The sequence below is a fragment of the Meyerozyma guilliermondii genome, genomic scaffold (genome assembly GCF_000149425.1).
Source record: "Meyerozyma guilliermondii ATCC 6260 scaffold_4 genomic scaffold, whole genome shotgun sequence".
In the NCBI taxonomy this organism is placed as follows: domain Eukaryota; kingdom Fungi; phylum Ascomycota; class Pichiomycetes; order Serinales; family Debaryomycetaceae; genus Meyerozyma; species Meyerozyma guilliermondii.
In genome coordinates this window covers 80,425-101,233 of record NW_001809797.1, presented here as the reverse complement: position 1 = coordinate 101,233, position 20,809 = coordinate 80,425, and the positions used below count along the sequence as shown (strand labels likewise).

At 45.1% G+C, this 20,809-nt stretch overlaps 14 protein-coding genes across 14 annotated transcripts; 7 read left to right on the top strand and 7 right to left on the bottom strand. All coding sequences in view use genetic code 12, as the record gives it.

Annotated features, from left to right (window-relative positions):
- Positions 1-232: 232 nt before the first annotated feature.
- Positions 233-991, top strand: RTG1 (Rtg1p; the record flags this gene model as incomplete). The annotated part of the gene is made up of 1 exon (XM_001483892.1): positions 233-991. One exon carries the CDS (start codon positions 233-235, stop codon positions 989-991), a length of 759 nt encoding a protein of 252 aa, XP_001483942.2.
- Positions 992-1,085: 94 nt separating this feature from the next.
- Positions 1,086-1,631, bottom strand: FAD1 (FMN adenylyltransferase; the record flags this gene model as incomplete). The annotated part of the gene is made up of 1 exon (XM_001483891.1): positions 1,086-1,631. The coding sequence occupies one exon, from the start codon at positions 1,629-1,631 to the stop codon at positions 1,086-1,088; it is 546 nt and encodes a 181-aa protein (XP_001483941.1).
- Positions 1,632-2,076: 445 nt separating this feature from the next.
- Positions 2,077-2,757, bottom strand: PGUG_03321 (uncharacterized protein; the record flags this gene model as incomplete). Its single annotated transcript, XM_001483890.1, has 1 exon — positions 2,077-2,757. One exon carries the CDS (start codon positions 2,755-2,757, stop codon positions 2,077-2,079), a length of 681 nt encoding a protein of 226 aa, XP_001483940.1.
- Positions 2,758-2,881: 124 nt separating this feature from the next.
- Positions 2,882-5,002, top strand: SWI6 (transcriptional regulator; the record flags this gene model as incomplete). Its single annotated transcript, XM_001483889.1, has 1 exon — positions 2,882-5,002. One exon carries the CDS (start codon positions 2,882-2,884, stop codon positions 5,000-5,002), a length of 2,121 nt encoding a protein of 706 aa, XP_001483939.2.
- Positions 5,003-5,040: 38 nt separating this feature from the next.
- On the bottom strand, positions 5,041-5,616 carry PGUG_03319 (frequenin; the record flags this gene model as incomplete). Its single annotated transcript, XM_001483888.1, has 1 exon — positions 5,041-5,616. One exon carries the CDS (start codon positions 5,614-5,616, stop codon positions 5,041-5,043), a length of 576 nt encoding a protein of 191 aa, XP_001483938.2.
- A 114-nt stretch (positions 5,617-5,730) lies between these two features.
- On the top strand, positions 5,731-6,138 carry PGUG_03318 (succinate dehydrogenase assembly factor; the record flags this gene model as incomplete). The annotated part of the gene is made up of 1 exon (XM_001483887.1): positions 5,731-6,138. The coding sequence occupies one exon, from the start codon at positions 5,731-5,733 to the stop codon at positions 6,136-6,138; it is 408 nt and encodes a 135-aa protein (XP_001483937.2).
- Positions 6,139-6,337: 199 nt separating this feature from the next.
- On the top strand, positions 6,338-7,381 carry PGUG_03317 (uncharacterized protein; the record flags this gene model as incomplete). Its single annotated transcript, XM_001483886.1, has 1 exon — positions 6,338-7,381. The coding sequence occupies one exon, from the start codon at positions 6,338-6,340 to the stop codon at positions 7,379-7,381; it is 1,044 nt and encodes a 347-aa protein (XP_001483936.2).
- Positions 7,382-8,308: 927 nt separating this feature from the next.
- Positions 8,309-11,407, top strand: PGUG_03316 (uncharacterized protein; the record flags this gene model as incomplete). Its single annotated transcript, XM_001483885.1, has 1 exon — positions 8,309-11,407. One exon carries the CDS (start codon positions 8,309-8,311, stop codon positions 11,405-11,407), a length of 3,099 nt encoding a protein of 1,032 aa, XP_001483935.2.
- Positions 11,408-11,489: 82 nt separating this feature from the next.
- On the bottom strand, positions 11,490-12,464 carry FUS1 (Fus1p; the record flags this gene model as incomplete). Its single annotated transcript, XM_001483884.1, has 1 exon — positions 11,490-12,464. The coding sequence occupies one exon, from the start codon at positions 12,462-12,464 to the stop codon at positions 11,490-11,492; it is 975 nt and encodes a 324-aa protein (XP_001483934.2).
- A 195-nt stretch (positions 12,465-12,659) lies between these two features.
- Positions 12,660-13,472, bottom strand: PGUG_03314 (phosphatase PAP2 family protein; the record flags this gene model as incomplete). The annotated part of the gene is made up of 1 exon (XM_001483883.1): positions 12,660-13,472. One exon carries the CDS (start codon positions 13,470-13,472, stop codon positions 12,660-12,662), a length of 813 nt encoding a protein of 270 aa, XP_001483933.2.
- A 705-nt stretch (positions 13,473-14,177) lies between these two features.
- Positions 14,178-15,371, bottom strand: PSP1 (Psp1p; the record flags this gene model as incomplete). Its single annotated transcript, XM_001483881.1, has 1 exon — positions 14,178-15,371. One exon carries the CDS (start codon positions 15,369-15,371, stop codon positions 14,178-14,180), a length of 1,194 nt encoding a protein of 397 aa, XP_001483931.2.
- On the top strand, positions 14,389-14,892 carry PGUG_03313 (uncharacterized protein; the record flags this gene model as incomplete). Its single annotated transcript, XM_001483882.1, has 1 exon — positions 14,389-14,892. The coding sequence occupies one exon, from the start codon at positions 14,389-14,391 to the stop codon at positions 14,890-14,892; it is 504 nt and encodes a 167-aa protein (XP_001483932.2).
- A 2,183-nt stretch (positions 15,372-17,554) lies between the features above and the next one.
- PRM1 (pheromone-regulated protein) lies at positions 17,555-19,447 on the top strand (the record flags this gene model as incomplete). Its single annotated transcript, XM_001483880.1, has 1 exon — positions 17,555-19,447. One exon carries the CDS (start codon positions 17,555-17,557, stop codon positions 19,445-19,447), a length of 1,893 nt encoding a protein of 630 aa, XP_001483930.2.
- On the bottom strand, positions 19,437-20,786 carry TOS4 (Tos4p; the record flags this gene model as incomplete). The annotated part of the gene is made up of 1 exon (XM_001483879.1): positions 19,437-20,786. The coding sequence occupies one exon, from the start codon at positions 20,784-20,786 to the stop codon at positions 19,437-19,439; it is 1,350 nt and encodes a 449-aa protein (XP_001483929.2).
- Between the last annotated feature and the right edge of the window lie 23 nt (positions 20,787-20,809).

The following is a 20,809-nucleotide window of genomic DNA, read 5'->3' as shown; positions in this document are numbered from 1 at the left end:
TGAATGTGTCCAATCTACAATCATACTTAAGACTGCAATAAGATGTTCACAGTAGCATTATCTGGCGTTCTGGTTGACACTCAGCTCATTTGTATAATATAAACTAGTAAACTGACAAACTGAAACTGTGTATAACTGCATATCTGAGTTAGGTAATTTCTGTTCCTTAAATTTGTTTTCGCGGTCACCTGCACACAACCTACACTTTCTTTCTCAACTCAACCCCAACTTCATGTCAGAGTATCTAGGTTTGAACACGTACCAGTCCAATTCCGCGTCTGCAAACGGGTCAGCGTCCAGCTCGACGTCTCCCGACTCCAGGGCTCGGGTTCTGGGGAACCCAATTATCAAAACAGAGCCAGCAGAAAAACTTATTCCCAAGTCAGGGGATATTAAAAAGCAGCTTTCTCAGTCACTTTATGGAGCTAGCGGTCCTTCAAGCAGTAGCGGCGGCATCTCGAAGCCACATTCACGGAAAAATAGCGTAATAGCGATGAAATCCGAAGAAGAAAATGACGACGAAGATGACGATGAAGACGGCCAAGGCAACGAACGGAAACGGCGAGACAATATCAATGACAGAATTCAGGAATTGCTCACATTGATTCCTCCTGAGTTTTTCCAGGAAACAGCGCCGGTCGCTCACACAGGGAATCAGGCGTATGACCAAGAAGCAGAAATTACGGCGGCAGTGAAAAATTCAGGCACCAAAGATGGAAAGCCTAATAAGGGCCAGATTCTTACCAAATCAGTGGAGTATCTCCAGTACCTACAGAACCTAATTGATGAAAATAACCGGAAGGAAGTGGAATTGATTATGAAGTTGCGTAATCTTCAGGGCCAGCCTAATACGGCACCAATAGGCAATACCAGTGCTGAAAAGGCGTTGGGGAAAATCGGCGTGGGGCCGTTGAGTGAGCCGTACTTTAAGCAGATTCTCGTCAACAGTGCTAGCGCCAGCAAGTCTGCGCGGCGCGGCAGCGTGGGGTAAAGGACTGGAAGAAAGAAATTGAAGAAAGAACTGGAAAAGAAATTGGAAGAATCTGAAGAAACTCTTCCACTTATTTCCACTCTTTCCTATTATTTCACTTCCTCGCCTTTTGCCGGCCGAGTCGCTCGCGCTCGTCAGCTTGGTCGTACAACATATACGCCGGAAGATACTTGTCATCCCGCTTCAAATACGGATTTGGCACCGTATTGTCGATTCCTCCTAAACTGGTGTATCCCAAATCGTACATGTGACAGTATTCCACGTTGCAACCCACCAAAAAATCCCATATATCCACATAGTTCCAATGGAGTATTGGGTGTATACGAAGAAACGATGGCCAGTTATGGTCTGTCATTTGTTCATACTCTAAGTTCGATCCGTATGGGTCGGTGTATCGAATGCCAACAATGATGGTTTTACAATCCACATTGATTTCATGCAAGTATTGTTCAAAACCTTCTTTTAATGGTGCTTGAAGAGTCTTATGTTCTAGATGGTAATGAGCGGCTGAGTCGGTAATAAACCGGGCAAGGTCTGGAAACGGCATTTCCGAGTTGATATAGATGGAATTGAGTTTATAATGGTGGGGTATATGGTCCGGATCTGTAGTGTATATGCAAGCTAGTACTAGAATTAGCATGACTAAACAGTCTTTTCCACCATTATACGAAATAGCGATCTCGGAAAGTCTGGTGTTAGAAATCTTTTGAAGTGGAACTTTATAGTAAACTTACCCATGGCGCTTAACTGCGGTTTGAAGAACTTGAAGGCTCTTTTTGATTTTATTTTTCGCTCCTTCTCGACGATTTTGGTCGTATTGATAGTCCTTATGCCGGGCTGGAACCAAGCCCCAAGGAAGTGTATCGCTGAGGAAACCTTGGACTAGCTCGTGGGCTTCTCTACATCGTTCGAGAAAGGTGGCGGGACTAACACTCATTACAGCGGTTGTTCGGAAACAAACTGGTGAGGTGGGGGTGGCAATATGCAGGACGAACCGAAAAGAAGATCAGAATTAAATTGACCATTAATAACTTGACTTTCGGTTCTTCTTCTTTTCTTTCTTCTTTTCTTTCTTTCTCCTTTTCTCATTTGTACACAATCTGAACCACAAACTCCTTCGTATCGTGGTCCCAGTACCACCAATAATCGTCTGACATTTGGTCCATATCAGGCTTGATTATGGGTCGATTAGGAATGGCCATAGCTATGTTTTCGTACGGTTCAGCCGAAACAACCAAATAAAGGTATTTTTCTGGGTTCTTTGTGTCGACTGCTTTTTGGTTGTAAGCCGTGAGTTCGTAATAAGACATCAAACGAAACATCGGTTCATCGACGGCTTTGGGGCATTTCACCGTCACCAAGATTCCCATACGAGAAGTATTGGGATCGCAGATTTTGGTCATTTTGAACGCCGGCTTGCCGATTTTGGTCCATGTTCGTTTGGGAATGCTGTTAATACTGAAAGAAACCGGTCCTGTTTCTCCACTGGCTCGCTGATCAAGCCGTCGTCTTTTTTCAAGATTGAGCTGGTGTTTTCGTCCACTAAGGTGAGAGATATAAGAGGCTTCGTTAACATGAGTTGTGGAGCAAAGACGACACTCTAGTATACCTAAATGATTCCTGAAGACGTAAGGGTCTGATTCGATGTCTAGAACATGTGTCGTTAAAAGTTCCTGTAAGCGTCTTTTTGTATGAGCGTTTGTCTCTGCGGTATCAGCAACACCACCGCCGCCTTTTTTGGCGTTCACCCGGCCGGAGTAGTCCATTAACTGATTAGTGATTAAAGTCTACAACAGTTGAGATGCCGCAAAACTGGTGCTGGGTGTAGTAAGTTTCTGGTGCACCGGTGCGGCCGCTTTAACCGTCCGCGCGAACGCTCAACACGTCTTCATGGATTCTCCCCAGCAAATAGGCGACATGACCACGTCGTCGATACAGCACCAGCTCCGAGGGACACATCTCAGCGCCACGTGTCTGACTCTGATTAGCTCGGCGGTTTATGCTGGGCAAAAGTTCATTCAATTGAACTTGAAAGTGGGCGAAAATGATACCAAAAACGATTCTAAAGATGTCAATAAAGATAGTTTGGTGATACTTCGGCGCGTCCAGGACTCGTTCGTCAATGTATCGCAACTTTTTTCCATTTTGGTCCGACTTGGACATTCAAATCCTGATCAAATTTCGAGTTTTTTGAGTAACGAAATTCTTTCCAGCAGCCATTACACCGGTTCGATTGAAGGATCGGTGTTCTACAATGATTTCCGGAGCCATGAGAACCCCATGCTTCAGGGTTTGTGGGTTTCGTACGACAGAGCAGTGGCACTTGCGTTGCGGTTTGATATTTACGAGTTTGCGAAAAAACTCTTTTTAATTGATGTACATGACTACGACAGACTTCCCAAACAAGAGAAGCGCTCGCTCGCTGAAGGCTACGGCGTGGACGTGGCGGCAGGCTCGCCAAAAAAGAGAAAAGCCCTGGACTCCAAACTGACGTCTAGTGAACCCAACTCTAATCTGGTATCTACATCGGCGGTTTCGATTTCCACAAACTACCCGTTTGCCGAGCCTCCTCTCTCGCTCGACGACAAAAACGACGACTTGGTATCCACCATCAAGGCCAAATACGGCGAGGTGTTCAACAGTGACGTCGCACACACCATGGACTCCATCCAAAAGATCTTTGAGTCGATCATCTCTCGACACCAATCGCACCTCTTGGCGGTGACCGATATACCTTTAGACCTGAATGGCAAAACCGCGCTTCATTTTGCTGCCACCTTGGCTGTCACAAACCTAGTGGGTGCATTTGTAGGACTAGGACTCACGTCTCCCATAAGAGGAACGTCTGACGGTGAAACTCCTTTGATATCTGCCATAACCGTCACCAATGCCATGGAAAAGGGAAACTTTTCCACCCTTCTCAAAAACTGGTTGTACCCGTGTCTCTGGCTTGTGGATAACCAGCGGCGTTCTGTTCTTCACCACTTGGCATCTCAAGCTTCGGCAAAGCCTGATTCCACCAGGGCATACACAAACCAAATAATCGACTATATCGTACAATCTGGAGGGCTCAGAAGGCTTTGCGAAGATATCGTTCCTGGTCAAGAAGACACTCACGGCAACACCTGTCTTCACATTGCAGCAGAAACGGAAGCGCGCTGGCTCGTGCAAGTGTTGGTTGAGTTACGGGCTGATGTCAACGTAGCCAACAAGCAGGGCGTCAAGCCTATAGACTTTGACATCGTGAAAGATGTGGTGAGAGGATCTTCGGTAGAAAAAGGAGACTATATTGTGGAGCTTATACGTTCAGGCCTTGAAGTAATGGATAAAAACCAAGAGCTTGGAATTAACGACGGTCCAGAAACCCACAAAACTTCACATACATCCAATGGCCAACCACGATCACAAACGCCAGAATCGGCTTCTGGCAAGATTTATAATAGCATACAAGAGCTTCTTGCGTCAACCAGTCTGGAATATGAAGCAATAATCGAGTCCAAGAAACAGCTGGTGAACGAATTGAATAAGGCGCTTCGTGATCTGACCATTGTCACTGCTAATAACCGGTTCATCTCACGCAAAATTGCCGACAATTTGGCTTTTCTCGACAATCTTAAGCTTCAACTCAACAACATCAACGAAAAAATCTCCACCACTAAACAGGAGGTTCCCGATGCCAATATCAGTGATGATGACGACGCCGATTTCGATGCTGACGAGCCTTTTCGTATACGAGCGCTCTACGACAAATTGGGAGATGGAATAGAAGAAGTTGAAGAACCTGGTCCCGAGACAATGGACGAGTTACCGTCGGCCGCGGTGCTCCAGGCACGGATCAAGGCTTACGAGGAGATCAACAGCACCATGGAAACCGAACTCAAGGCATTGACTGACTATAGCCAGCTCACGGCCAAATTCAAAAAGGTGGTGAGCCACTGTACTGGGGTGCCCATTGATGAGGTGGACGAGTTGTTGGATGGGCTCTTGGATACCGTGGAAGCACAGCAATGAGTTATTAGATGAACTATGGTATTTAGGACTATGGTACATTACACCAACCCCTCGTAGGCATTGATGGAGTTGGCTATGGAAGGATCGAGTTTCAGCAACCGCTTGAATTCATCGAGATTGATGGTATCAGTTTCGGGATTTTTATCAAGAAGAGTAAAGAATTTGGTGGTGCGAGCATCGGGGGTTTTTTCATCATCAGGAAGCGATACCATCGGTCCTATCATTTTGTAGGTGGCAGCCACCACCTCTAGCATATCATTGTAAGTTATCTTTCCCGTCTTGCGGTGGTCGTACAATTTAAAACTCCAGTTCATTTTCTGGTCCATCGTCCCTCGACTGGTTATACTCAATGCAATTATAAACTCCTTAAAGTCGATATATTTGGAATTGTCCACATCGAACACCCGAAACAAGTAATGACAGTATTCCACCGGGTCTCCAAATGGGAAAAATTGTTTGAAAACTTTGGCAAACTCTTCTTCGGAAAGTTGACCCAGCGGACAATCTCTCAAGAAACCTTTGTACCATTGCTGGAGTTCACGCTTATCGAAATACGTGGCCAGTCTGAGCGACCGGAGGTCCTCTTTGGAGAGTTTTGACACCGTTTTGCCCATGGTAAGTGTATAACAGTGAGTTGTAGTCAGGTGTACAATAGTAACTGAATTTGTGCAGTACAGTGGGTGTCCGGGTGTCTGGGGTCAAAATTCATCGATTGGTTGCGATCACTAATGTCTGTTCGTAGAATAGCCATCAGATGCCTTAATTACGGCAAGCCACAGAACCCAGCGTACAATGCGTCGCTGTCGATGCGGATAGAGCCTATCAAGCGCACGGGAGAGACCCGGGAGACAAAAAAAGCCCGGTTGGTGTACCAATCAAGAAAGAGAGGAATTTTGGAAAGTGATTTGTTACTTTCTAGATTTGCGAAAAAACATTTGGATAGTCTCAGCGATAGCCAGCTCGACGAGTACGACCAGCTTTTGGATGAACCGGACTGGGATATCTACTACTGGGCCACCAAAAACTACGATGTGACTCCGCTTCCGGACCGGTGGAAAGACAGTGAAATTTTGAAAATGCTTCAAAAGGATGCACAAAATGAGGACCGGGAAATCATGCGGATGCCCGAGTTGTGACCCTCTTATATTACTTGCACATATTACTTGTATTTATTGCACAGAACTGTATTTATCTAAACTGTATCTCGCACAAATTATACTATATAAGTTCGCACAGAGATTTAGATTCGCATTAAACTCAATCCTATCTACACATACCAATTAACCGTTAAACAGTTAACCAATTAACCAATCAACAAGTAATACCTTCCATTTTATGTCCGTTCCTGAATCCCTCAAGTCGGACAAGTCCGTGGCGCCATTCATGGCTAGAGCCCGTGAGCTTGCTGATGTCAACCCAGTGATATCCTACTATTGCCGTCTTTATGTGCTTGAGTATATTCTCTCCAATAAGCTTCATACCACCAGCCTGGAAGTGGGTGAGTTCACTGTGAGTCTCTTGGATGAAACTGAAGCGATCAAGAACTCAGAAGATGAAAGTATTCGGAAAGTGTTGAATGACAAAATGCTTCTGATTAGTGCGGTGGTGACTTTTGCCTACAAACTTTACAATTCATGTCTTTCAGGACTCACCACCTACGATGCCACCAAGAAGAGTGCTACCGTTGCGAGAATGAGAGCAGCTTTGAATTTCATGACGTTGGTGGGCATGTTTGGTGATGACGGAGGCATTGATTTTGGGCAATTGACGGCGGGCCGAGCAACCACCAATGCCGAGTTTTTCAAGCTCCACAACGAGAAGGTCAAGACCCTCAAGTACCAGTTGACGAGAGTGATGAGAGATGAAGTTGGTGGGGAGGGTGAAGAAGATGATGAGGAATTGGAGAGGGAGTTGAAGATGATGAGTGAAAAAGACGGAGAGGACGAAAATGAGGAAAAGGATGAACATGACGATAATGACCTCAATGACCTCAATGCGAAGGAGACACAAGTGCCAGAGAATGACCCTGAGGGTCCCAACTCTACTGTGTTTGATCTTCCCGATGCTTCTTCCGAACCACCTTCCGTATCTTCACCACCCGCTTCACCCTCAGCTTCTCCATCCTCTTCCTCTCCCAAGCTTCCTGGTGCTCCTCACTTTTCCCCAGAGGACGACAGCAACCTTAGACTTCCCGGTGCTCCCACTTATCTTCCTACCGACGACCTTTCCCATGTCAACAAAGACTCGCCTATCCACATGTTTACACCAGAAGACGCCAAGAACGAGGAAGAAGCCAAATCCGCCAAGCCTGCGCCCAAACCAGAAAAACCGAGGGGCTGTCGCAAAACAAAAGGCGCCGGTCACCAAGGAAACCATTAATGAAATTCTCGATATCAGCGACCACATTAGCAAGATCCAAAAGCACGCCAAATTTGCCATTTCCGCACTCAATTACGACGACTTGGCAACGGCAGAAAGGGAGTTGGTGGCAGGGTTGGAGATGTTGCGTGCTGCCAAGGCTCACAAGTGATCGCGCGGCCATGGCAGTCGTAGGTCGCAGCCTTCGCAGCCTTCGCAGCCATTTTCATTTCGCACCAGTAATTCTGCCGCTAACTCGCACACAAATTCTGCCGCTAAATCGCTCGCACCAAATATTTCACCGCCCTAATCGCACCGTTTGCAGCCCGCTAATTCGCACCTCACGGCCGCTACTTCGCACTCGCAGCCCGCTAATTCGCACCTCACAGCCCAATTATTCGCACCGTTTTGCGGCTGCCGCTGATTGCAATCGCAAGCGCGCCGCTCGCTTGTGGCGGCTAAGTCAGCAATATCATGTGGATTGTACACCAATACACAATGCTATTCCTCTACTGCTCTACACTGCTCTAAACTGTTGTCAGCTCCCTATCATCGCTACTACCAGCTACCATCATCTACCTCCCACTAACACCACTACCACCAGCTACTTCTTCTCAATTTGCCATTACGGTCGTGCGGCGCCACATCTTGGCTCACAACAAATACGGTTCACATTGTTGTCGACCAAACAAAATTACTTACAATTCGTGATACTCTCCACGCGGTAGAGGAACTTGCTGCCTACGCATACCACTGATCTATCGTATCCATTGGGAACCAAACTCTTGGTTAAACCCTTTTATTTTGTTCTCCAACTTTGATCCCTCGTCGCTAAAAATTTACGGGACTTTTTAAAATTGATCCTGGTGGACCTGGTCTGATCCACAACTCCGAAAACAAACTGTAGTCACTCATTCAACCTAGAACACAAAACCCTGATCTTTTTTGATGAATCTTGCCAAATTAAGATCGGGCAGCTTGTCGCCCCGCAAAAAACACGATCCCCGGCTTTCGCCCGAAAAGGACCAATTCGATGAATTGTCGCCAGAACTCGTTCCTATTGTCACCCTCATGTCGTCCCAGGCACACCGGCGTTACCATGAGGGTATTTTCATGCTTTACTACGATTTGAACGGAGATGGGAAACCGGCTGATCGCGAGTGGAAAGAGGTTTATGGCATTTTAACCGGCAACCAGTTGGCGTATTGGGACGCAGCACACTTGGCGGAATACCGGTCAAACCCAGAGGCGCTTTTGGAAACCTCGGCTAAACCCAATTATATCAATTTCACAGATTCCGTGTATAATGCCATGAAGACGCTTCCGGCCGCAAAACAGAACCTTGACAATGTGATTATCGTGTCCACCACCTTGAAAAACCGCTACATCATCCAATTGAAGTCGTACAACGAACTAGTCAACTGGTATCTTGCGCTCCGTCTTGCTTCGTACGAATACCAATCCCTTCAAGAGGCCTATACCGCCGCCCTTCTTTCAGCCAGAGGATCCCGTCTCCTGGATATTCGTACTGTGTTGGCCGAGAAAAGATTTGACCACGAAGACTGGGTATCTATCCGTTACGGATCAGGAATGGCTTGGAAGCGGTGTTATGCAGTGGTGCAACCGTCGACTTCTAAAAAGAAGAGCTTCACTCCTGGTCGGATTTTGTTCTTTGAAAACGAACAAAAGAAGAAAAAACAACTCATGGCCGTCGTTTCTAACGCTTCATCTGTCACTGCAGTGTTTCCTCAATCTCACATGTTGATCGACCACAGTACAATGTTGAAACTTGAAGGATTCATCAACTTCAAATCCCCGTCTCTCTCGACCAAAACTTCAAAAAAATCGGTTGACGACTTCAAGAATACCTCGATCTTTCTTATGCCCGAACAGCATTCGTCTGTGCCGGGTTTCGACACCTTGATTAGGTTCCTTATGCCATTACTCGACTCTTTTGGTTTGTATGGACGTCCAAAGAGACTCAAGGCAGATAGAATTGACCCTGAATCTCTTCTTTTTGGTCTTCCTACGCTTCCGCGTGTTCATTACCTTGAATTATCTGACCTCGACAAATTTGCGCAAACCGATAGTATGTTCTCATGGGATGTCAAGCAGTGGAACTCCAACCTCAAAGCGATCATGAAAGCAAAATTGGACCGAGGATATGAAGGCTGTGGTAGTGACCGTGGTGTCGCTGGTGCTGTAAGTTCGCTTTCAAGTCCTAGAATGACTAGCACGAGCTCCGGCAGTACTGGAACTCGAAGCGCAAGCAGCAGTGTTTCTCGTCCAGTTCCTCCACCCAAGCAATCCTACGATCGTTCCACGTCTCGGAGCGGCAGTTCTGACCGTTTGGCTGGAGGTTTCAGCTCTGACCTGTTGCCGCAAACGTCTTCCATCAACAAGAATTACAATAATCTCAAGATTCAGACTCCTGTGACTACGGCTGGAAGCAATAACGGAATGGGCCTTGGAATCGCTGGTGCTTCTGCTGGTACTGCGTTGGCTGCAAGTAGTCTCAATGCTCCTGCTTCCAACAACCACCATAAGTCGGTTGAACTAGCAGACATATACCAGAAATATCTGACGCTCAAAACACCTTCCGATCAATTCAGAACCGACAGAAACGAACTTCTTGACAAGTCCCCAGAGCGGTTTGAGGAATCGGACCTTCCTGTTGCTTTCCAGTCGATGCATTTGGGGGATAAGTTTGTGGGCTCCTATCCCAAAGAGGACATTGCTTTCAGCGACGACGATGACGACGAAGGTAGTGCTCTTGAGGTTCCTACCTATGGTCAGCGTGACAGCAGCTACTCGTCTGTCCAGTCACCAACGACTCAGTATAACGAGTTCAACCGCCAGTACGCTTCGGCTGTTGATCACAAAAAAGGCCCGTTGCATAACGTTCATTATGGCCTGGACGACAGTCTCGAGTCGTCACCTCCACCACCTCCTGCCCACACTACCTCGATCGCTCAGTCCAAACCCTCCTTGAATCTCGCACTGAGTATCAGCAATGTTCCTCAAGGTACACCCGAGACAGCAAAAGGAGACCATTTATCGATTCACTCGCAGTCAGCTGCCAGCGGGCACTCGTCGCCTTACTCTGAAGAAGGTGACAAGAATCAGGATGTACATGATCCTCCATATCAGTCAACCAGTATGGGTAAAGTACCAAAGTTACCTCCTGTGGGAAAACCAAAGTACATTACTTCACCAAACATGTCGCAGAATCTACCTTCATTCCAGGTTGATGAAGAGCGACCTTATCCAGCGCAAGAATTGCATGTGCAACGGTCGAGACCTCAACAACAGTCTCAACAACCGCCTCAACTTCAACACCAATCTCAAAAACCTCAACCTCAATCTCAGTTTCAACCCCAACAGCAACCTCAATCTTCTTCTCGCCCGTTGAGGTCAGCAGCTCCTAACCCGATGCCCTCTTCAGCTCCAAGATACCCTCGACCAGAAGCTGAAGTTGTACCTCAAGCACCGCCGCAGAAGAAAGAGTATCCACAATCGCTGCAATTTGGGTACCAGCCTCAGGCACAACCAGTTCCAAAGGCTCATGGAAAGCGGGTTTTAGGATATCCTCAGAACTATTCACAACCAGGCGGACTGTCTCAACCTCCAGTGCAACCAAATCATGGACAACCAGCCTATAGTCAACCAACTTATGGACAACCAGTTTACACACAGCCAGCTTATGGTCAGCCTATCTCACCAAACTATCCCAAGCATCAGCAGCAACCACCACTGGGACACCACGGGCATAGAAAGCCACCTGCCAATTATGGAATACCTCCATCTGCCACTTATCAAAACGTACCTCAACAACGTCCAGTACAACAGCAAGGTATTCCACCATCTAGCAGTTACCGGCAATATCCACAAAGTGCCAATCCTTCTGCTATGAGATCTTATAACAATCCGACTCAGCAACAATATCAGTACCAATTCCAACCCCAGGGCCAACCACGGCCACATAACCCTGGCCAACAACCCCAGAATCCTGGCCAGCATCAGCCTCAACATGGACGGCAGTTTTAGGGTAAGTTCCAAGCGGAGTGGACGACATACTTTTTATAACAATGTGCAATTATTGTATTATACGAATCTAACTTTATACTTTTCAATGTAGTGCATTAAGACACATAGTAGGTACCATTCCCTCCTTGTTGGTTCCCCCAGACCTCGAATTTGCCGGCATCACCATCTGTACAAAACTCCATCCATCGGTATGCTCTTTAATGAGGCGCACAACATCACCAACTTCTATAGTCAATTCGTCAAAAAGTTTTTTGTTGTATGGTCTTTGAACCAATCGTGCGGTTGAAGTGAACGTCTTAGGGTCTAATTTGGGCACTGCTTGCTCCATATCTGGAAGACTGTCTTGAGCAGAAGGCACTTTCGGTAGTGGTTTTTCAAGTTCTGTTTTCAAATTGAACCGTCTCAAAATGAAGGGAGAGACACCAGCCAGTTTATCACTTCGTCCATTGATGGGAAATAAGGCACTGTCTCGAATAGATCTACCAACACGGTCAAAAACAGCCCGCACGGATTTTCGTTTAGACACATTTTCATCGTGAACTCTGGTGGTTTCTGAGTCTTCACGCTTGAGCTCTGAGCCGTTAAACGTGATAAATTCGCCATCACGTTGTTGGAGAGTAAGACCCTTTCTTGCATTTCGGCGGGTTATATAGTACCAGCCCAAAATTCCCACAACGAACAACGAGATAATTGCAATTGGCAAACCAACTGAAAGTCCCAATTTCAACAGGTTGTCGTCCCGTAAGGAATTAGACGCTTTTGAGTTTCCAGAGAGTCCGATAGTAGATGCCAGGCTATGATGAGTGGTTACGGAAGCTCTTGAGTTGGAAGACGACTTGGTAGTAATTTGCAGCTTTTGAGTCAGCGAAGCTTCATCTTCTGTGTCTGAGGTTGTACTTAATTTGGGTGTTTGACTCGACGGAGCAACTGTGAGGGTGGCTGTTGTAACATTTGGTATCGTGATAACCGTCTTGTGTCCACCACGCAAAGATGAAGAGTCCAAGGTGGAAGTGGTTGTCACTGTGAGGAGAATGGTATAGTCTGTGTCTGTTGGCATGGATATTGGAGGGGGGAAGAATCCATTTTGCTTTTATACTCGATATGTTTCAAATTTGTTGCAAGTGTTTCAGATTTTATTCAAAGAAGTTTGGCGGTGAGAAACAGCCAAATTTCGACCGGATTAGCTGAATCACAATGAAAACTTGTTTTGGGCGTGCTCCAACAGAACTCTGAAACTTCGTGGTTGTTTGTTTTAATTATTATAGAGAGGCAATACTTCTCCCTCTTCTGCGACCTTGTTTGAGTCTTCGCTGAAAATCCCGTTGAAATACCGGTGGTAGACGGTGGCAGACATGAATACGCCTAGGGATGTTCCGAGAACGATATCCATAAAATGGTGTCTATAATCTTGGGTTCTGCTCAAGGCGATATAACTTGAAAGAAGAAGCGGCAATGAGCACGCCAACGTCAAGTAGATCGGCTGTCTTTTCAGGAAAACCTGAGTCTGACCATAGAGCCACAACGTCAAATATAGCATTCCAGCAAAGGATATGGACGAGTGGCCCGAAGGTGTTGATCTCATTCCGTCGATCAACACGGCAATTCCCAACGGAGATGTGCACACTTCGACCCCCACCAACTGATTTACAGGGGTTCCCTCCTTGGGGCCACAACGAGCAAGAAAATCGGGTCTTGGGCGTGCTATCCAGTTTTTAAGGATATCAGTGACGGTTCCGGAAATCGCCAATGAAAGCAAAAGTCCCAAAATTGAAACTTGTATAAGATGAAGTTGGTCATTGCTCAACCTAAAGTTCCGTGTTTTGACAAGTACGCTTCCTAGAATGACCACGGTGGGCACTATGGCCGAAATAAGAATGCAAGCGATTCCTGAAACTCGTTCGTGGACGGCAAAAGGATGTTGAATTGTTGGATCATCCAAAGAAAATTGACGAAAAAAAGGCTTTGCGTGTTCAGCAACCACGAAAAAGTATACTAGAATGGCTAAGCCACATACCCAATCGAGCTGGTACCTCCTAAAGGAGGAACTATTGAGATAGGTGAACATTGTTGATTCAAAAAATCGCGACAGTGAAATGCGACTACTGAAATTTTGGCTGCGAAAGCATCTCTACACCGTTCCAGGTGGACTCTATTTTCTATCTAGTGAAACTGTCCGCCATCGCCAAAAGGATTAAATTTGGACGCTATTGCCGACGGCTGTTTTGGGGGTCTATAATTATTTGCTCTTGTTTCATACATGCCTCTGGAGCTTGCATCTTGGTCGTGTTTGTTGAATCCGTAAAAGTTACCATTGACTTCATTGTTCACATGCTGGATCAAATTGAGCAAGTTTTTCAGGTGGAAGTACTCTGGTGAAGCTACTCGTTCAAGGTCATCGAGGGAAAAATTGACCACTTCGTCATTGGTCAAATCGTACTCAAGAGGAATCAGATTGACTACTTTGGTGACTCTGGGAACTTCACTGGTTCCATCTGCCATCGTGATGTATGTCTCTGGCTTGTCGTAGGGTAAAACTGCGCAAAGCCAGATTCGAGTTTTGTAAATCTTGAACAACTCTTTGATCAAACCTCTAAAGTCAATTCTCTTGAATCCAGCAAAGTAGTAAAAGATCAACTTTTTGAAATCAAACTGATACTCGACATTAATCAACTGAAGATCGTTATTCAAATTCAACTCTTTGATCTTGTTGTAGCAGGTCACGAAAGCCCTTTTTTCTTCAAGAAACTTGTTGCTCAATTTCTGCACTTCTTTAGGTGTCGCAAGTCTCAACACTTTGCTTGGTGGGCAACGTTATAATAAATTCATTATCTTCATTCGAAGGAGAATTGACGATAGCGGTAGCATCCATAGAAGTTGAATGGGTGCCTCCGCAATTCTTCTTGGAAGACATCTGTTTCTGGTGACTATCATAAATAGTAAGTGATTTTAAGTGTTCGAGTTTCTTCAAAAAATTGAACAAGATGGCAAAATTGAGGTTGACCAAAGGCTCCAAAATCATCACCAAGTCTTTCCCACGGTCGCCATCAACGACTACCAAATCGTTCTTTCGCAACGAGACGTTTGAACTATTGGGGTACGATAACAAATCAAACTTTCCATTCTTGTTGATCACAAGACACAAGAGTTTATGGTTGAATGTGAGGTTGTTCAAGTTTTTTATAAAGGTTATCATTTTCATGATTTGTGGCTTGTTGAGCAACGCTTCGATTTGTGAGATTATCACCGCCGTGGTGTCCACGTTCTGGAAGTATTTCGCGGCCTTCAGGTACAACTGCTTGAGTTCCGGAGACGCCAGAATGTACTGGTCGTGGAGAAGAAGACCGTTTTCCAAATTGACACCGGTTGCGTTGGCGGTTCCGTTGGCGGTTCCGCGAGTGTTAGCGGGTTGGTTCAAATTGAGTTCCGGAGGGTTTGGAGCTAGCAGGCTCTGGAACTCGACGAGCTGGCTGGGCCGGCGTTGCTGAAAGTCGGAGAAATTGGAGTTCAAGTTAAAATTTGTGAACGAGTCGTTGAGCATGTCCAAATTAAACCGGTGGTTGTTATAATTGTTCACTGCGGCAAACGTAGCCAAGGTATTTTTTGAGTTAAAGGCTCCTCCCGGCATTGAAAACGGCGGATCGGACCTGGTGAACGACTCGGCGGCGTAACTGGGTCGTCTAGACGAAATTGTGCCGATTCCGCCCTGAAGTTCGATGGGCAAATTGAAGGTATCTTGGCCAAAAGAGCCATTTGAAGGAGCAAAATGGGGCGAAAACTGGTTGTGTCCGTAAGGGGGTTCAGCCATGGGTCTTGAAGTGGGCGAGTGGCCAAGGTTGGACTGGTCTAGAGACGCCAAGCGGTTGTAGAGGTCATTGAAATCGTTGGCATTTTGGTGATTGACATTTTGATTTTTTTGGTTTTTGTTGTCCAGGGGCGCTAGAAAGTCTGGGTAGCTAAAGTTCATTGAAAAACGGATTTCTTATAATAAATTGAATAAGGACCAATTTCAGAAAGACCAATTCCACGAAAGACAATGAGACCGCAAATTATAAGTTGCCACTGGGTTGTGGATTGTAAGGGTGATTGTAAGTAGTAGTAGTTCAGTTTAGCAGTTTAGTACGCGATCCTAAATTCCCAAAATATTCACGTAGCAAGTGCGTAATGACAATTTGCCTGAGTCTGGGGACGTTGGTGTAAGATCTCGTCCAGGTACAGTCCGCGCGAGAAGAGGCGTAGTGGAATTGGCAATAAAACTGGGGACCGCAGCAAAGGAAAAACTACAAAAAAAACACTTAGAAGACGCACAATATGCCAATTATCCACGACGCGAATTTACAGTTTGAATATAAAACCTTAAAGGCTGACGTGTTCCCCGCTGCTTCGTCATGCTCAGATGCCAACCCCGGTATGACGTAATGTCGACGAGACCAAAGCCGTGTGAAACTTTAGGGCTGTCTGCAGGACTCCAACTTCCATACGTCAGGCGATCCCGCTACAAACATCAGGCGAATAGGAAAATAATCCGCATGAAAAAAATTGCGCAATTAGAGCGGCCAAAATGGGCCAATTGGGAATGCGAAATTTTGCGAGACGCGTGACAGCGGCGGTAGTATCGGTTTTAAATGTGGGGACATTCATTAACCCGCGGTTCCCCGCAAACCGTTCTGTGGTGGTCTGTGCCTGCAGATGAGAGCGTGCTGAGAACCTGATGGTGTACTGGTGACGATTTCGATAAGATCCGAAAGCAAACGTGATTTCTATGTACACTATACAAACAAGTCAACTGTTTAGTCTCTCCGTCTTCCATGCGACGGAACCTTCGTCCATTCTTACAATTCTTCACTTCTGACTTGAGCATCTTACTCCCCTTCCCCTATCACTACTCATTTCTCTTCATCCATCTTATTTCTCTTCATTGTCTTCTTCTCTTCTTAATCAGTGGTCTTTCTCGCAAATCCCGTTCCCGCCTTGGGTGGGTAATTGGGGTCACTCGAATCATCAGCGGGCTCACATGTACACCACTTATCCTTAGGGGTGACGTCCATAACGGAACTGATGTGATTACCACATCCAATCCATGACTTGTTATCTGAGTTAGTGGAGTTACACAAAACAAAACGGTGTATACATACGACAAATGGAACAAATTTCAGCTCTGCACATTCTGATTAACCTTGGAAGTTATGAAGGAAGAATGGCGATTTGAGCGTGCTTTTAAACTGCGCACCTAAACACCCGCGGCATATTGGCCACCCGCACTGCCCGGTGTAAGCGGTTATGTCATTGCCGACCGACCGACCGACAAATACGTAAGAGCAATTATCTCTTCTATTGTTTTATTGTGTTGTTCTTGCTTTCTGTTCTTGCTTCTTTTTTCTTGCTTCTCGTCTCTTGCTATCTCTTGGTTATGGTTCTCTTCAGTTTCTTCTGTTATCGTTGTCTACACCTCTCATCAATCTCTGCATTCCTATATATTTCCTCCAACTTGCTCACGATGGGCCTCGATAACATCTCCATCTTCCAACTCCAACAGGTCCGGAGTGTTATCTGGTCCGACTCGAGCTCCATCAATTAAAAATCTAATGGTATCCATACTCTTTCCTTGTCTTTTACAAAACGCTTCCATTAACCTTCTCATAGGAGTTGTTCTCTTGATTTTGAAGAAAATCTCTGCCGAGCCATCAGACACCTTGAGGTTTATGTGGGTGTTGTCGGGCTTTTCTTCCTTGGGCTGTTCCGAGTCTGACATGATGTTGTTGTGAGAAGACAAATTGCCATCCCTAAGTCGAGCACCGGTACACCCACGACATCGGTGCGAACCACCAGAGAAAGGAAACGAAAAAAAAAGAAAAACTGACCTTTGTAGATCATGTCGAGTCATATAAACCAATCTGATCATTCTGAATCATTGTATCATTATGACTTCACATTCAATCTCTTGGTTATGATTTCGAAAATGCTCTTCCTGCATATATATCCAGTTCCGTACGGTTGCAAATTGTCCATCAACAAAGACTATGGTACTTTTGTCCAGTTCTGCTTTCTCACCCTATATTGTCTACTCTCCTTCTTCTCCCTCCCTCTTCTTTCTGTGTTCTTCTCGTTATTTTCCTTTTGTTCTCGTGATTGTTTCCACTTTGTTTCACCATGTTTCACTTTTTCCTTAAATACCATTTTTTCCTTTTCATTTCCATGGCTCCCCGTTACTATCTAACCTTGTCCCAGGTATGCTCCCAGGTATGGTGCAACAAATACACTATTGCATTCGTTTTGTTGGCAGTTAAAGTGTACACTTTTCTGCTCATTCTTCGCCTGACCTTGGACCATCTCATGGACCTTGTCGATACTATAAATGTATCACTAGATCAATTTGCATCCACCGCTACCAATTTTCCTGCTCAATTGACCCAATTGACCAATAAATTAATAGCAGAACAGTTGCAACAATTAAAATCAAACTTTAAACTCAGTCTATTGCTTTTGGTATCAGTGATAAGAGCACTAATTGGCTTTTATATGGAAATTTTTTTGGGCACTTTCACTTGTTTATTGGATGCAGCAGCCCAGGCTTCCGTCAACTTTGCCCTAGATTCGGCTCAGGCTACTTTAAAGTGCTTGAATACCACTATTGTATCGGTGACTTCTGAGGTGGAATCTGGTCTTGAAAGCATATCGTCGTTTATTGAAAATAGCATCAATACCGTTCTGAGTTTGTTCACAAACGGTAAGAAACCTTCGGTAACCTCAATCAACTTATCTTTGGGTAAATTGCGTAACTTGCAAATCCCTGGCTCTGTCACCAATGAATTGGATTCGTTTCGACTCAACTTAGATGAATTTGATAATTTGAAAAATTCCACTATAAATCTCCTCACGGCTCCACTAACCCATTTTGATAAAAACGTTAGCGGTCTGGACCTATTTGGACCCATTGACTCATCGAAAATGGTAGTTGCAAACTATGGTCCATCGGCTGCAAAAAACGTCACTTTCGATCTCACCGAGGTGAAAAATTCAATTGTCGATTTCAAAAACGACGCAGCAAAAATAGCACTGATTATGATTATAGTGTTGGCTTCGCTTTCTGTAATTGCTATGATTGCCTTGGTTTTCGTGGAAAGGAGAAATTTTGTAAAAAGAGACATCTTCGTGATTTCTGTGCGTGAAAAATCACTGCCTTTGGCAATAGGTAATGCGTTGGAAACTTACCAAAATCGTACAATTTACTATATGGCTAAACTTAAAGTCAACCCAAGGTACTATTGGATCTGCAACTACCTAACTTCCAAGTATGCGATGGTGGTGATTATCATAGGACTCGTTGGGGTAATATCGTTTACTCTCCAATACCGCCTTTTACTCAGTGTGAAAAACAAGCTCAAAAACCTCATTGATACCGTTTCATCTCCAGAACAAACCAAGCAGCTTCAAGCGTCTCTTTCTCAGTATACAGCCCAAACCAACAATTATATCGAAGCACAATCCAAAGCTCTCAATCAAAATCTTTTGGGTTGGTATATGAAGGCATCCACAAACGTCAACGATACACTAACCGATATTCTTCACCAAATTAACCTGACGATACACACTGTTACTGGCAACACGGCACTATCAAAACCATTTGAAGTTGTTGTGTACTGTGTAATTGGACGCAAAATAGTGGCTGTGACAAAAGGTATAACCTGGCTCAATGAACACTTGGTTATCGATTTACCACAACTACCAGTCGATTTGTTCAAAGACGTCACGGAAGCTGCTCCTCTTCGTTATGGCAAGCAACTAGAAACACAGATGGTAAAAGCCACAAACCTGCTTGAACACATGCTATTCATTGAACTTTATGTGGCATTAGGTTTTGTCGGTATTTGGGTCATTTTCATCGTGATGGGTATTATCTTCATGTTTTTTCCAAAGAAAAGAACCATAGGCAGCCCCAAACTATTGACCAAGACAGAAAAGGAAGAATATATCTTTCCCCTTTCAAGCTTTAACACGAGTCTGAGCGTTTATAGCACCTTGAATGATAGACCTATTTCTTGATAGGTGCTGGTTTTTTCCAGAAATACTGCTTGTGAGTTCTGCGACATGCACGTAATCCACCGTGGCCTCTAATTGTTTGCACCAATGTAGGACGTTCCTTATCATCATCGTTCTCGGGCATATAGTAGTATTCCTCTTCCAAAGGTTTACCAGCTGCATCTTTCCCCTCTCGGTGGATCACACCAATACATTTAACATGATGGAGAATAGTTCTCAACTGAATCAACTCCAAGTTTCCTGTCAATACACTGATTGAAAGGAGAAACGAAGCTGGGGTAGAAGACAATCTAGAGAATGCAAGATGATTGGTAAGAACGTTTTCAATTTCCGCCCGATTCTTGAGAGACTTGATACTGTTTTCATCGATATCCACATCCTGGATCGTGGATGGGGTGGTCTTCTTTTTCTTTTTGGCCTGGGGTTCTTCGGAACGAGCCCGGCGCTTTTTGTTGGGATTAGGTGTTTTAGGAGTAGAAGTGGAAGATTTGTGCAAGTTTGTGATATCACCCAATGGGGTCAGTGCGCGAGACTTGGCAGGAAGAGGAGTGGATTCTTCCGAGGTGATTTTGAAACCAGATTTGGCTGGCGTGGTTGGAACTGGTTTCAATGGGGTTCCAACGGGAGTGCTTTCAGCAACCGCTGACTGGTTCTGGTGCTGCTGCTGAACAAGAACAGGCGTTTCTTCGTCAGTTTCGTTTTCATCTTCTGGATTCAACAATACGAGTGAGCCTCGGATCTCAATTAAGATATTGGCCAATCTAGGCAACGTCACAGTTTCATCGCGATTCACAACAAATTCCGTATGGTTAGCGTCCAACACCACTGATTTCCTCGTGGCTGGTTCTAAGCGATCAGCGTCAAGTACTTTCCCCTTATTTTCCAATAAAATGTAATCGTTTTTGCGATTAGTTGCAAACACCAAACACGGGCGCGGGATTCTCATGGCAAACCCATTGAACCCAAGACACTGTAGCACAATCTGCTGCTCGCTATACGACGCCTTGATGTGGGTACGAGATATGGTTCTGTTTTTGGAGTCCAATTGGAAATCACTCGACTGTTTTGAGCGTCCGATGGTCAAATGACTGGCACCAGAAATCAACGGTACACGAAGAACAGCTTCTTGGGGGTCAATTACATTGAAATCCTTGTTCTTTACAATAAGATTCTTAGGCTCAACCGACCTAGACCTAGTAGGAGACGAAGTTCCGGTGGTAGATGAAGGATGGGGAGTTGGATAAATTGGTTCAGATTCTTTGAAAAGTCGTTTAGGAGCAAAAGGATGATCCAATTCACGACGAGAGTCAACCAACGGCGACGATGGTGGAAATTGGGACATTTTTTGGAAAAGTTTGAAACAAA